At 53.1% G+C, this 14,409-nt stretch overlaps 1 protein-coding gene across 8 annotated transcripts in view; it reads left to right on the top strand.

Annotated features, from left to right (window-relative positions):
* Positions 1-13,865, top strand: part of FGFR2 (fibroblast growth factor receptor 2) — a 95,025-nt gene extending 81,160 nt beyond the window's left edge. For 6 of the 8 annotated variants that reach the window (XM_004579770.2, XM_004579771.2, XM_058671314.1 and 3 more), the window contains 5 exons: positions 5,055-5,177; positions 6,558-6,628; positions 7,859-7,996; positions 9,314-9,419; positions 12,687-13,865. In XM_004579770.2, coding sequence (XP_004579827.2) covers positions 5,055-5,177; positions 6,558-6,628; positions 7,859-7,996; positions 9,314-9,419; positions 12,687-12,848 — 600 coding nt within the window. In that variant the 3' untranslated portion in view covers positions 12,849-13,865. Of the gene's footprint in view, positions 1-5,054; positions 5,178-6,557; positions 6,629-7,858; positions 7,997-9,313; positions 9,420-12,593 lie in introns of all 8 variants that reach the window. The other 2 variants (XM_058671313.1, XM_058671312.1) reach the window with 1 other exon arrangement.
* Positions 13,866-14,409: the final 544 nt, after the last annotated feature.

Below are 14,409 nucleotides of genomic sequence, written 5' to 3'. Positions count from 1 at the left end.
GCCTATCCTGTTAAATCTTGGAAAATGCCTTCTGTATTATTCATCTTCGGGTGTAAGACTCTGGAAAGGCAGGGCAGCCTCACAAACCCAGAGCTGTTCCTCGTGGGTGAGCAGCAGTTTGGCTGGGTGGGCAACAGCCATATTGCAGAATATTCGCTGCTGTTCTGATAGGGTTTTGTTGTTGTTGTTGCTTTTTGAAGGTTGGTTAGTGTTTTTGTGGTTACTGAGTTTCGAGACACTGACCCTTTTGTGGTGTTGTGTTTTGGGGTTTGAGTTTGATAGGATGTTCAGTGGTGTAAGCGTCCGGATCCTACAGAAGGGGTATTGTAGCAACCCTGCGTCTTACAGAGCTTAGGGTATTTTGTCTCCCTTGGTGGATAACACTGTGGCGAGAAGGCGGCTAGGTCCCCCGAGGTGAATTGCCAGCATTCCAAGCATGCCACTTCCTGGGGAGCTTGAAGTATTCCAGTTATTCTGAAAGCAGTTACACAGGTGTCTGGATGACCCCTTCTCAGCCCTGCACTGACCTCCTGGGGTAGAGGTGGGCCCTGCTGCTACCTGCAGTGCAGCTCAATGCAGCATCAGGAGCTCCTCCAACAGGTGAGGGCCTCTGGCCGACACGGGCCGCCTGTGCCAGGCCAGCCACGTGAGCAAGTGCGCAAAGTGCATCCTGAGCATGCTTGTGTGTGTGTTTGAGTGTGTGTGTGTGCTTGTATGCGTGTGCATGGAGCGACCAGCCCTGCCAAGCAGGTCAGGCAAGCCTACAGAGAGGCACGGCAGCCTTTCTTTCCTTCTGGCGACACCTGGAAGGGCGGGCTGTCCTCTGCGATCCTCTGCTCTGGGTCCCTTTGTGCCTGCCTGGTAGAAGATGGAGGAAGATGATGATGATGATGATGATGATGATTTTGTACCCAGCGTGGAGCTGCTACTAATTCAAAAGAGGTGGGAACTGGGCTTCACCATCCAGTAAATCTGCAACAAACATGACTGGGCAACCCCGATGCCCATGCCTGCATGCCTTGGTTAGGTCCTCCAGTGGGGTGGACAGACCAGGAATAATCCCTGACCTCTTAGAGCAGGGAACATAGATGACAGGAGGGGAGATTGACAGCAAATGTGGAAATGACAAGTGGATAAACTAAGAAACAGGCAGTGGAGGAACCTGGGGTGGGCACAGCTCAGGCTGGGTCTTGCTGACCCAGACAAGAGTCCTGAACTTGGCTGTTGGTGCTGGATGCCGCTGAGGACAGTCGTAAAAGCGAGTTGCTGCTCCCAAGGTTTGAGCTGCTGTGTCCCAATGAAAGCGATGGGGTTTGGGACCAGTGCTGACCCGAGAGAAGTCAGGAGGTAGATCTCAGCTGGTCAGTGCAGTTTACAGATAAAGGATCTTTGTGGGAAAGAGCCATTTAGGGAAAGTGCTAGATCCCCAGCTTGAGGTCATTTGGAAGGTGATGTGGCTCCCGCCAGGTGGTAAAGACTTGAGAATCCAGGGGGTCCATGGCTGGATTTCAGTGGAAAATCCTGAAGCCATTTGACATGTCTGGGAGGTGGGGTGTCAGGAGGATCGGCAGTGAGGCCTGCCTGGACCAGTGGGAGCAGACAGGGCCTAGAGTCAGGCCCTGAGACGGCTCTCAGAGATTGGCCAATACACAGGATGTGGCAGGGAACCAGAGAAGGCCCATCTGTGAGGTCAGAGGGACCCGGGGTGTAGCTTCCAGAAGGACGGAGGTCAGGAGGTCCTTGTCCTGCTCAGACCATGGAGAAGCAGCAGACCAGGCCAGGCTCACAGGCAGTGGTGACCCCGGCCCAGCCCCTGCCTGCGGGCCTGGGGATACTGGAGCTGCTCAGGACTATAGCCCGAGACCCGAGTCGGTCAACTGTTGTGAGAGGAGCCGGTGCTAGGGTGGAAGGGTCCTTACCGTTGTGGCAAGATGAGCTGCCGCTGCTCCTGCTCACTGCTCTGCAGCCATGGAAACAAGTGTTTGCTGTGCGGCATCTGCATGAGCCCTTCCCCCCCAAGGACTCGGATGGAGTGGGAGTCCATCCTTCACTAGGGATGCCCAGGGATGTCAGTGCTAGGTAAGCTGGGCCCACGTGTGGCCGTGTCCCTGTGCTCCCCTGGACGTGCAGGTCCTTGGAGCGAGGAGGATGGTTCTAGGCCTCTGTCTGCTGGTCGTGAAGCACCGTCTCCCCTACTCTGCCCGTTCCCTGGCCTCGAGCTGCGGCGTAGCCCAGTGAGGCTCTCGGCCTGGGTGTTGCTGGAGAGCCTGGGTCAAGGGGACCAGTGTTGTCTCTTTCAGGCACTGCCTGGCTCCACACACAGCACCTTGGCAATGATGACCTCAAGTCGGTTTGAAGCTGGTGAGAGATGGAGGGGTCAGGAATGAGGCTCTTGGGAGCAGTGTGCTTTTACACATAGCACGTGCTTCTGAAGGTGAGTGAGCCAGCAGGGCAGAGTGAGAAGGGCCTGCCCCAGCCTGGCCCCGCAGAGCAGGGCTGGGCTTGTTAGAGACCTGCTGGGCCAAGGAAAAGGCAGCAGGAGCTGTGAACACTGAACAGGTATGGTTGTGAGGTTGGCTCAGTCAACATGATGTGTATACAAACACAGTAGTACAGATAGTAGCAGATTAGTTAAGCCTTATACAACTTAATAAAAAACCTATGCTATTTTAATCCAAAGCATGCTCATTTTTAGTTATTATTATTATTATTATTATTTTTAACCAGTTCTCCATTCTAATTAAACCTCCTGAGCAGGCTGGTTGTTTTTTTAAAAGCAAGCCTTGGCTTCCCCATCTGTGAAATGGGCATACTCATGTGTGTTGCAATGGCAATGGAATGCAGTTCGCTATAAGAGGCACCCACGGGGGCATTCGCCCACCTCCCCTTAGTAACCACTGACCTTCACCTCCAGTCAAATGGATGCTAAATGCGTATCGGGAACAGCCAGCTCTCTGGGTGCGGGACCACTCAGATCCGAGTGGACGGTGGGAATCTGGCTGGCCTTTACTCCGTTTGTGTTGTTTTGGGTGTGAGTTCCAAGTCTCCTGCTGCTGAGCCCTGGCAGGGAGGGGGCTCTGGGGGGTCCCCACACCCCAGGAAGGTGGTGGCGGCAGCCATCAGCAGCATGTGCCTGAGCGGCGCCCAGATGTGTGGTCGGAGCCGAGTAGTGGGGAAGCCAGATTGCCTGACCACACAGCTTGCCAAGCACACAGCGCACACGGTGGCGGGAGCACACCACCGGGAGAGCTTGGCCGGGAGCTTGGAAGTTCAATTTGAAGAGGCCTCCAAGACCAAGAACGCGGCTCCAGCCCAGACGGCTCTTGGGGCGGCTGGGAGTTCTCAGGTTTCCTGCTCCCAGTCTGGCCAGGGACAGGCAGCCTTGGGTGGCTTTGCTGCTTCCCCGGTTTTGATGTGAGCCCATCCACGTGCAGCAGAGAAGCGAACACACTCAGGAAATAGTTGGGGGTGGGAGAGGTGAGAGCAAGTCCTTATTGGTATTTCAGAGGCAGTGTGAGCTGCTCTTGAGTGAGTCCCGTCTCGCTGAGCCGGATGCAGAGAGCTGCGCTTCGTGCTGTAACGAGCCCATGCTAGGAACATTGGAACGGTGATCGAGGGTGATGCTGGCCTGCTTCATCCAGAAATGGACCCTGGTCAGCACGTATCATCATGTGGGCACCTCAGAATATTTTTTTTTCAAGATTTATTTATTTGAAAAGAGTTACAGAGAGAAAAAGAGAGCTCTTTCATCTACTGGTTCACTCCTCAAATGGCCGCAGTGGCCGGGCTGGAGCCAGAAGTCAGGAGATTTTCTGGGTTTCTGACATGCGTGCAGCAGCAGCCTAAGCACCTGGGCCATTTTCTGCAGCTTTCCTAGGTGCATAAACAGGGAGCTGGAGGAAGTGGAACAGCTGGGACTCAAACCAGCACCTAAATGGAATGCTGGTGTCACAGATGATGGCTTTATGTGTGCTGTGGGGCCACAGCACCGTCCCCAGAATCAGAATATGAAAGTGCAACTAGGATGCTAACAGCAGCTTACACAGGTAGACATCCTTGGTGGACTCCGTCAGCCAAGTCGTCCACTGCCTTGGAACAAGGGCTGGGGCGTTTCGTTCCTGTGTCCTGGGTGGAGACAGCTTGTGCCCTTTGCGTGGGCCAAAGGAGGGGATGAACTGGACCATTGGCAGGTTGGCATTGGCCGTGAGATGGCCCAGTTAAGGTTTGGTTGGGTCTTTGAGAGACAGGAGTCATGGGAGGTATGGAAGCTGCAATGAGGCTGCGTGGCAATGGGACCAAGGCAGTCTGGTGACGGGGCAGGCTGTGGGACTGGAGGGGTCACGGTGGGAGGCCGCTGGTGGTGGGAAGGAGTGAAGAGGTGATTGGAGTTGAGACATCCAGGCCTTGGAGGAGGTGTTAAGAATGCTGGTGTCCACCTGTGATCAAAAGAGGTAACGAATGAGGGGGACAGGGAACTTGGAATTTGTGACATGAAAGAGACCGCACTGTGGGAATGTCCCATCCTCTGTTGGAAGCAAGGTCAGGGCTGTCAGGGTCAGAACGGAGATGGGAATTTGTGTCCATGGCTTGCTCGTCTAAGAGTTGACATCACGAGGACACGTGGGCGTGCACAAGCTGCACGGGGCAGCTTCTCACTTTGAGGGCTAGAGGAAAGGCCTCAGCCAAGAGGCTTCGGAAAGGGAATGAGCCAGCACTGGTGCTCGGGGAGGATGCCACACTGGGACCCTTTACACAACTGAGCAACAAATCAGCCGTGCCCCGAGCTACAGAGGAGCTTCTCTCAGGGAGCGCCAAGAGGTGATGTGGACGGACAGAGGCTGGACTGGCTGGCCAGTGACTGGGCCAGTGAGCTGAGGTGGGAGTCTTGTTACTTCAGCTGAGGGTTTGACAGTGAGTATGCAGAGTGAGGATGTCAGACTGCACCATCAGGGGCCGGGGTGCGGCTTGAAGGAGTCCCGGTGTCGCCGGACACGGGTGCGGATAAGGGGACAGGGTGTGTTGAAGGTAATTGCTTCTATCTCTCTTCGTTTTAGTGCATTCATCGAGACTTAGCAGCCAGAAACGTTTTGGTCACAGAAAACAATGTGATGAAAATAGCAGACTTTGGCCTGGCCAGGGATATCAACAATATCGACTATTACAAAAAAACCACCAACGTAAGTCCATGGTCGTGAAGCGGTGAGAAAGGCTGGGGTGCAGGACGGTCCCTGATGAAGGTGCCTGGCTCGTCCGGAGCCGAAGAGACTGGGGCGTTTGGCAGCTCCTCCTTGCTGGTCTTTGGCCTTACCCTCTGTCTACTCTTGGGAAGCACATGGAGGCCACCAGTTAACATCAGTGACTCTCAGAGACTGTCTGTGCAGAAGAGTCAGCGGCCTGGGGCTGGTCTTACAGTTCTTGTGTTGCAGGGGCAGTGTTGTGCAGTAATTAAGGCTGCATCCCCTACCAGAGTGCTGGTTTGAGTCCCAGCTGCCTGCTTCCCCTCCATTGCTGATGTGCCCGGGAAAGCAGTGGCTCAGCAGTGGCTCAGCAGTGGCTCAGCAGTGGCTCAGCAGTGGCTCGTGGCCCGAGTGCTTGGGCCCCTCCCACCCATTTGGGAGTTCCAGATGGAGTTCCTGTCCTCTGGTTTTGGCAGAGAAAGAAATGATTTGCTGGTTCACTCTCGAAATGGCTGCAACAGCTAAGGCTGGGCCAGGCCAAAGCCCGGAATCAAGAGCCTCATCTGGATTTAGCATATAGGTACAGGGGCCTAAGGACTTTGGTCATCCTCTAATGCCCTCCCAGGAGCATTAGCAGGGAGTTGGATCAGAAGTGGAACAGGGCCTGCCGTGATATCCTAGTGGCTAAATCTTTGCCTTGCATGCCCGGAATCCCGTATGAGTCCCGGCTGCTCCACTTCCCATCCAGCTCCCTGCTTGTGGCCTGGAAAAGCAGTCAAGAATGGCCCAAAGCCTTGGGACCCTGCACTCAGGTAGGAGACCCGGAGGAGACTCCTAGCTCTTGGCTCCTGGGTTTGGATTGGCTCAGCTCCAGCTATTGTGGCCACTGGGGAGTGAGCCAGCGGATAGAAGATTTTTCTCTCTTTCTCCTTCTCTCTGTAAATTTGCTTCTTATACAAATGAATAAATCTTAAAAGAAAAGAAAGAAAAAGAAGTGGAGCGGCCAGGACTTGAACTGGGCACTTGGGTACTCATACAAGATGCTGGCATTGTAGGTGCCCAACCTATTATGCCACATTGCCAATCCCAATAAATTCTTCCATAGAAAAGAATGGGGCTTAAAGATTGTTCGTTTTTGCCTGTAAGCTGTGTTTGTGCTAAGGAGAGAGAAAGGATATTTAGCACCCAAGGGGATGGTCTTTGTTATTGAGCCCATGTTTGTCTAACTCACACAAGTCAGTATAGCTTATTTCTGCCCCAGTGGCTGACCAGTAAAAACCATTAAAATGCCAACCCCGAAAATGGGCATAGCCCTGCTGAGCTAGCTAAAGTGAACCTGTCTTAATCTGTTGGCTTGTGCACTGTTTCCCACATCTACAGGGGCGGCTTCCGGTCAAGTGGATGGCTCCAGAAGCCCTGTTTGATCGGGTGTACACGCACCAGAGCGATGTGTGAGTAACCCCTCCGCCTGGCTTTGCATAGAGTTGTGAGGCTCGCTCGTGTCCTCCCCATCATCATTCCTCGCAGAGTTGGCCTGGGGGAGGGTGGATTTCATGGTAGGCTGGTAACCAATGCTGTGTTACTAATCTGCCTGGCTTCAAAGAGCGGAGGGGGTGGGACTGCCGCCTCCTCCTGCCAGGGCGGAAGTCCCTCCCGGGACAGTCACGGATGACGCCTACAAAGCTGCCGAGGAGTTCACCATGCTCTTGGCGTAGTCTCGCACTCCCTGGGAGCAGGCATCCCGAAGCCTTCCCTCTTAGCTTGATTGGCTGGCTGTCTTCTCACCTGGCTCTGTCCTTGAGTGGGATGTGATCGTCCCCGTGGGTTTCATTCCACAGACTGCCCGGCATGTCTGAGCATCCTTTGTAAAACCTTCTCGCATGGGAGTAAAAATGCTGTCATTTAAAACACTGTCAGCGCCAGCCTCCCACTGCCGCTTGGGGTTGGACATGGACTTGAGTGTTGTGACCGCTGGGAGAAGCCAGGGAAGGGCTGGTTGTGCAGGCTGCTATGAGTTGGTACTGACCCAGAGGAGCAGGTGTTCTGCTAGGGGCGAGCCTGCTTTCTGTGCTTCCTCAGCTGCCCCTCTGTCCGTCCTGGAAGGAAGCGGTCAGGAGTCCCCAGTGTGCAGGGAGCACGTGGGTACACACAGGTGTTTCTGTGTGTCCTGGGAGAGACCCAAGAGATACTTGGCCCCCTTTCCCCGAGCAACCCATCCATGTGCCCCCCCTGCCCCTTGGCTCCCTCCCTGCTTTGTCTCCCTCAGTCTCAGGGCCTTTGCCACGTGGAGCACTTGTACCCTCGCAGGCATGACCCTTGGGCCTCCTGCCGGTGCCCACCCTGGCAGATCACAATTCTGGAAGCCAGCTCCCAGGAAACAGCACAGAGGGCCTTGACGCTTAGAAGTTGAGACCCTCACTTTGCTGCCACCATGTTGAAATGATCCCATTTATCAGAGGGCTGTCGGCCATGTTGTTGGCAGTGGGTGGAAAATTCCATCTGCTTAGCCCCAGCCTGGTACCCGCAGCACCTGGGGCAGGAGTGGGCGGGGAGGTGTGCCTTGCAGGAAGCCTAGCTTGTTGCACTGTCAGGCCCCAGGGCAGCGTTAACTTCCTCAAGTGGACCATGCATGTTTCTGCCATTGCAATGGGTTGGTGATGCTGTGCTTCCTTTCTTTGCAGCTGGTCTTTCGGGGTGTTGATGTGGGAGATCTTCACGCTAGGGGGCTCGCCCTACCCAGGGATTCCCGTGGAGGAGCTCTTCAAGCTGCTGAAGGAAGGACACAGGATGGACAAGCCGGCCAACTGCACCAATGAGCTGTAAGGCCCCCTCCCACACCCTGCCAGAGCCTAGGGTGCACAGAAAGGTACCCTGAGACATGGATCAGCTTTCTGGGGGACCCCCAGTTTTCTAAGTGCTCCCAGAGGATGAGAGGTGCTGGCGCCACTGGGCTGCACCTCAGTACTGACAAGCATTCCATGTGGATATAGGTCACAGGCCACCAGGGCTGGTCTCCCTGGACCACTGGCTTGTGCTGGCTGCTGGTGCCCTTGGAGTGACAGGAGTGACCCATGGTGCAGACGACGGGCTAGAATGCTGGGGACTGCCTTGTAGAGTGGGATCTAGACCCTGTGCCATGCCTGGCCCCAGTGTGGTGGCAGGAGAAGGGGGCTTTCCAGAGCTGTGTCCTCGGGGTGCACACACATACTGGGGTCTGGTTACCTGTTTGGCATCCCCGTGTTAGCACAAAAAATTAGACCTGTGTCCTAGTGTCTTTTTCAGGGTAGTAGGGCTGGCTTGTGCACGCTCTGCAGGATGGTGCTGTGTTAGTAGCCCGTGTCCTGGGCAGTGATCGGTGCTTGGAACAGGAGCCACCTGCCTTGGCCCCAGGATTAGCCGGCAGAGGGGCTGAGTCTGTGCGCGGGGCACTTCCCAGGGATTTGCCCGTCGGTTGGCTCCCAACTGCTTTTCGGTGCGTGGTGGGCGGGAGGTGAGCTGCCGTATGAAGGCGCTGATTGTGCTCCTGTGGCTTTTTCTGACACAGAGGGTCTGTCGAAACCCATCATCAAGATAAGGCCTGGGAAGTGAGGCCTATCTGAGAATTAATCAGGAAGTTAGCGAGCAGCCCTGTGGCAGCGGATTAACGCACCAAAACTGACCTGAAAGTTCCAACGTTCAAACTGTTTTTTTTTTTTTTTTTTTTTTTTAAAGCCAAGGCACCTTTGTCAGTCGCAAGTCTTTAGAACAAAGCCAGATCAATGTGTCCATCATGGTGCAGCTGCTTTTGTCTGGGCAGGGGTGTTTGAGGAGGGAAGACTGGGACCAGCTTGCAAACAGCTTCCTTCTGTGGCCTCCAGAAGCGCTTAAAAACTCAGTGCCATGGTAGCATGTCATGCTGGCCACACGGCAGCCAGAAAAAGCACACAGACATGTCGTTCTGGAGGGCCTGCCTTCGTGAGCATCAGGGTCAAGGTGATGTCCTTGTCCATCATCGGGCATTTCCAAGTCTTCGGGAAAGTGGACACTCCTGGTACATGTTCGTGCTTTAGGCACCTCTCCCTGTTGCCCATGAAAACGCCACAGTGCTGCAGCCAGCACTTACGGAATTGACTGCAAAGGAAATCCATCTCTTCCAGGTATATGATGATGAGGGACTGCTGGCACGCAGTGCCTTCCCAGAGGCCAACGTTCAAGCAGTTGGTGGAAGACTTGGATCGAATTCTCACTCTCACAACCAACGAGGTAGGGAAGCCCTCCTGCCCGAGCCTGGCCTGGCCTGGGCGAGGCGCACAGCCTCGCTCCGTGCAGGCTGCACCATTGGAGGCGGCCGTCTCCCTGATGGTTTTTCGTGGTGGCTGGAGTTCAATTTTTTGTTCTCAGAACTACAGTTTCTGGTTTCTGACTCATGAAACCAGAGACCGAGGGAGGAGGGTAGGGCTCTCAGGCTACCCCTAGGGTGGCTGGCCTGGGGAGCACATAGGGGAGGGGAAGTGACGGTCCCCGGCAATAGTTTGGGGAGCATGGGAAAGAGCCTGGAGCCTGCTCGCTTGCTGGTGCTGTGTTGCCAGTCAGGTTGACTGGAGCAGTGAGGTTTTGGTTCTAGCTTATGCTTTTCCCAGCCCTGTTCTGGGTGGCCATGGCGGGGGCCTTCAGTGTCTGTCTATATGTAAACACACAGAGACAGTTTCCCCTGGTGAATGACTTACTTGACGTCTAAGTGGAAAGGGGTTCGAGTTGAGCATCCCTGATCCAAAAACCCAAAGTACTCCAAAATGAAAAGCTTGGTGAGCACCGCTTGGACACCAAACATGAATATTCTACAGCCGACTAGTGCACAGCGGAAATGCAGGTGTGCTCAAAATGTTTTGATGATAAATTACCTTTAAGCTATGAATGCAAGATGCATGTGACACATAAGGGAATTTTATATTCAGGCTTGAGTCCCATCCCCAAGATACGTCATTCTAAAATTTAAATCCTAAATGTGAAATACTTCTGGTCCCAGACATTTTGGGGAAGAGATCTACTCTTTGCAGAAATACTGACTCTCCATAAAATACTTAAACAAATCTGGGCAAACCAAAACAGTGCCCTGCTGTCTCACGGTGGCTCCTTCAGCAGATAGCTCCGCCAGCCTTGGGGAGCCCGGCCGGGACTCACCCGCCGAGGCCAGGCAAGCCCTGCAACAGTTAGAACTGTCCGTGACCAAGTGTCCGGGTTTTGGTCTGGGCCGGGGGAGAGGGGAAGCATCTCTCTGGACGCACAGTATCCCGAGTCTCTCAGTTGTTTGGACCACAACAGAAAGTTAGGGAAACTCCCAGGTTGTAGAAGGAGAACAATACACTTAATCGCTGAGAGAAAGCAGAGATTTCTTGTGTATGAAGCCTGGCGATAAGAAGCATCCCCCAGCAGTGTTGTCTTGGACACAGCTCGGTGCTGGAGGAAGGCGGAGATTGCATTTAAATGAACACAGCTGACCTTCAGAAGTTGAAAGCAAAGGAACAGTTCAAGGGGAAAACACACAACTTTCTTCTCCTGCCAAAAGTGTTGTTTCTAGCCTGAGCTCCTTTCGTCCCAGCCTTGGAGTGCACCGATTCCCCCTGGTTTTTCTCCTATCAGATCTGCGAGTTTATGGCTTCATTTAGAAACTGGGCAGAAGGACCAGTGTTCCCTCTTAATGAGCCCACGTCTGTGCTCACCACTTTTGTATTTATGTGTTTACAGCGAGTGTGGGTTCGTTCCTACCAAAATTGATGTCTAGTACCCTAAAATAAAAAAATAAAAAAGCAGCACGCCATGCTGTCTAACGGATATAAAACTCGAAGTTGCTTTCCTCCTGAAAATCATTCCCAGCTGCTGGAGAAAAATGGTTCCATTTAGAACGAAATTTCATTTTTATCTTTGTAAGCAGAAAGTTTTCTTTTGAAGTGGTGGGCGTGGCAGTTTCTGGTCGTGTGGTTCAGGCTGATGTTGTTGGAACTGACACGTCCCCCTTCCCAGGGCGGGGACCGTCTCCCGCCAGCCCCGGCGATGGATTGCAGTGGGGTTGAGATGCCCAGCCGCTGGCAATCCCAGTTAGCCCTCGCTAACACAGAGCGCCTTGTGCTAGGAGCTTTGCTTTGGGCACCTGCCCCCAGCCTCAGAAAAACCACATCCACAAGTCATCGCTGGCTTCTGAGTGGGCGAACCCAGCCCCCCACCCCACCCGCGTTTCTCTGCTCATTTGAGAGCTCTGCTTCGAGCTTCACAACAGGGACCAGCAAATGCTTTCCTTAAAGGCCTGGGTGAATGTTTAATTTATTTGAAAGGCAGAATGACAGAGAGATCTTCCATCTGCTGGCTCACTCCCCAAATGCTGCTGTGGTTGGGGTTGGACCAGGCCGGAGCCAGGAGCCTGCAGCTCCATCTCTGCTTTCTACATGGGTGGCAGGGGCCCAGATACTCAGGCCGTCTCCCCTGTTTTCCCAGGCACTGTTAGGAAGTGGAGCTCAGCTTGGATGCCTGTGTTGCAGGTGGTGGCTTAGCGTGCTGTGCTATAGTGCTGGTGCTGAGTGTAAATGTTTTTGATTTTGAGGGCCGTGTGGTCTCTGCCGCAACTCACTGTTGTGGCATGCATGTGAGCCTGTGCTGGTACGATGTTGGAGACACTCGTCCTGGAATTTGACATGATCCTACGTGGATTTTCTGACTGTCTTTCACAGTTCAGTGCAAGAAGACTGTGACTTTTTGGAACTGTGTGCAAATGTTCCAAGGCATGCTGGACTTAGGGCCTTCCAGATGAGACAAGGGGCTCTCGCCCTGTCCTCAGCCAGGGAGGCACTGGGGCCCTAGTGGCCCTTTGGGTAGCAGACTCTGACACCTCTGCTCCCCTAGCCTTGCCTTGAAGAGCCCCTATTGGATGCAGCATGCTCGAAGATGCCCAGGCCTCCCTTGAGCCTGGTCATGTTTTCTGCTGGGAGGGTAATGAGTGCCAGCTGGGCAGTTAGCTCCTCAGTGAGGAAGTAGCCCTCTTGGACGATCTGCGCTCGTGCAGCGTCATTCGGAAAGTCGATACGTGTAGGCTCCACTCTCGAAAGGCATCTGGAGACCCCCAGCCTGGGGTGTGTTTTCTTGGGACCAGGGCTTGAATTTGAACTTGCTCTCATGTGAAGGGTGCGGCGAGGGGCCCGTGTGAGTGGCGGTGACCTCCTGACACCTGCAGCTCAGCCGGGTTTATGGTTTGATGCTGGCCGCATGGCCTTCCTAATGACTGTGAGTGAGCAGTCCAGTGAGGCCTCCCTGTCCCTGAATTGGGGTCTGGGGAAGCCTCTGGCAGTCTGTGCCGGGTGGTGGGGGGGTGCACCCCAGGTCAGTGTCAAGTTTCAGCATCTCAAGACCTTGTGTTTGAAATCCAACTCTTCTCTTCCCTTCTTGCAGGACTACTTGGACCTCAGTCAGCCCCTCGAGCCGTATTCACCCAGTTACCCTGACTCAAGATGAAATAAAAACGTCTCTCTTCCCTTCTTGCAGGACTACTTGGACCTCAGCCAGCCCCTCGAGCAGTATTCACCCAGTTACCCTGACTCAAGGAGTTCTTGTTCTTCAGATGACTCTGTGTTTTCTCCGGACCCCATGCCTTACGAACCATGCCTTCCTCAGTATCCACATGGAAACAGCACTGTTAACACATGAACCCAGCCGGCCGCCTGTCCCCGTGTGGGGGCAGCGCCGGCAACCTGCCCGCCCCGAGCAGGGAGGCCATGCCTCCCCGAGCTTGCTGTCTCTGCTTGTCTGTGGATCCGAGGAGTGACTCATTGTAAATGCAGTCGGCATGCGTGGAAAGCCGCGGAGGGCTGGAAACGCATGAGCTTTGCTGCCAGCGTGTCTTTGGGGCCACGCACAGCCATGTAGACCCTCTGATCTGCGTGGTACTGGCTGAGGACCACTGGGGACTTGAGGCAGACCCGTGTTCTGCCATCCTTGTTAATTTTGTAATAATTGGGGAAAATATATGTCAGCACACACTTACAGAGCACAAATGCAGTATATATAGGTGCTGGATGTATGTACATATATTCAAATTATGTATAAATATATATTATATATTTACAAGGAATTATTTTTTGTATTGATTTTAAATGGATGTCCCAGTGCACCTAGAAAATTGGTCTCTCCTTGTTTTTTTTAAAAAATAGCTATTTGCTAAATACTGTTCTTACACAGAATTTCTTAAATTTCACCGAGCAGAGGTGGAAAAATACTTTTGCTTTCAGGGAAAATGGTATAACATTAATTTATTAATGAATTGGTAATATACAAAACGATTAATCATTTATAGTTTTTTTGTAATTTAAGTGGCATTCCTATGCAGACAGCGCAGCAGAATGGTTCATCTGTTGCTTGGACTTGACTGGTTATTAGAGTCTTTGGAAAGAGAAGTATTTACAATATATGACTAATTTGGAGAAAGTGAAGCAGGGATTTATTTGTGTTTCAACTCTGCTGTCTGATGCTTGTTCTTGTACGACCCAAATACCCGGATTTAAAGAACGCGTTCCTGAAGAGTTGTTTGGGGGCCAACGCGCCATCTCACGGGACTTCCTGAGGCGGATGGTACCAGCATCCTGTCCAAACGATGCCTTAATCCATTCCCGGGACAGCCTTTGCATGCAAGGACAGCACCCGGGGCCTTTTTCTGGTGGCCGCCACCTGCCCGAGTCACACCTTAGACCAGCCCGTGTTATTATCCTCAGCAAATTGGTCGTGGCTCGCAGATTCTGTGGCCTTGAAGAGGCCCTTTTAGGATCTTCACTGTCACCCTGGAGACTCAGCACCGTGCTGCCGATGGCTTGGGGGACACTTCCAGCTTCCTAAGAGATGGCTTCTGTCTGCTGCTAGAAGGACCCCGCTGGGAGACCCGGCCCCGTGCCGACGTCGTTGCTTGTGTATTGAAGTCTCGGGTCTTGCTTCTAAAACACCCACTCACTCTGCTGCAGCCATGCATCATGAATGCAGATTACACTGATTTTACGTGTGACAGAATTGGAGAAAGTATTTAATAAAACCTGTTAATTTTTATACTGACAATAAAAATGTTTCTACAGATATTAATGTTAACAAGACAAAATAAATGTCACGCAGCTTATTTTTTTAATCCTCGTGTGTCTTACCAAATGGTTTCATGTGCTCAGAAGTGTAGGCCAAGTCCTGTCTGTTGTTGAATGCACGAAAGATGGAGCCAGAAGGGGTGTTT

This window comes from Ochotona princeps, chromosome 13 (assembly GCF_030435755.1).
Source record: "Ochotona princeps isolate mOchPri1 chromosome 13, mOchPri1.hap1, whole genome shotgun sequence".
Taxonomy (NCBI): Eukaryota; Metazoa; Chordata; class Mammalia; order Lagomorpha; family Ochotonidae; genus Ochotona; species Ochotona princeps.
Note: the sequence above shows the minus strand (reverse complement) of the source record. Positions and strands in the feature narration are given on the sequence as shown.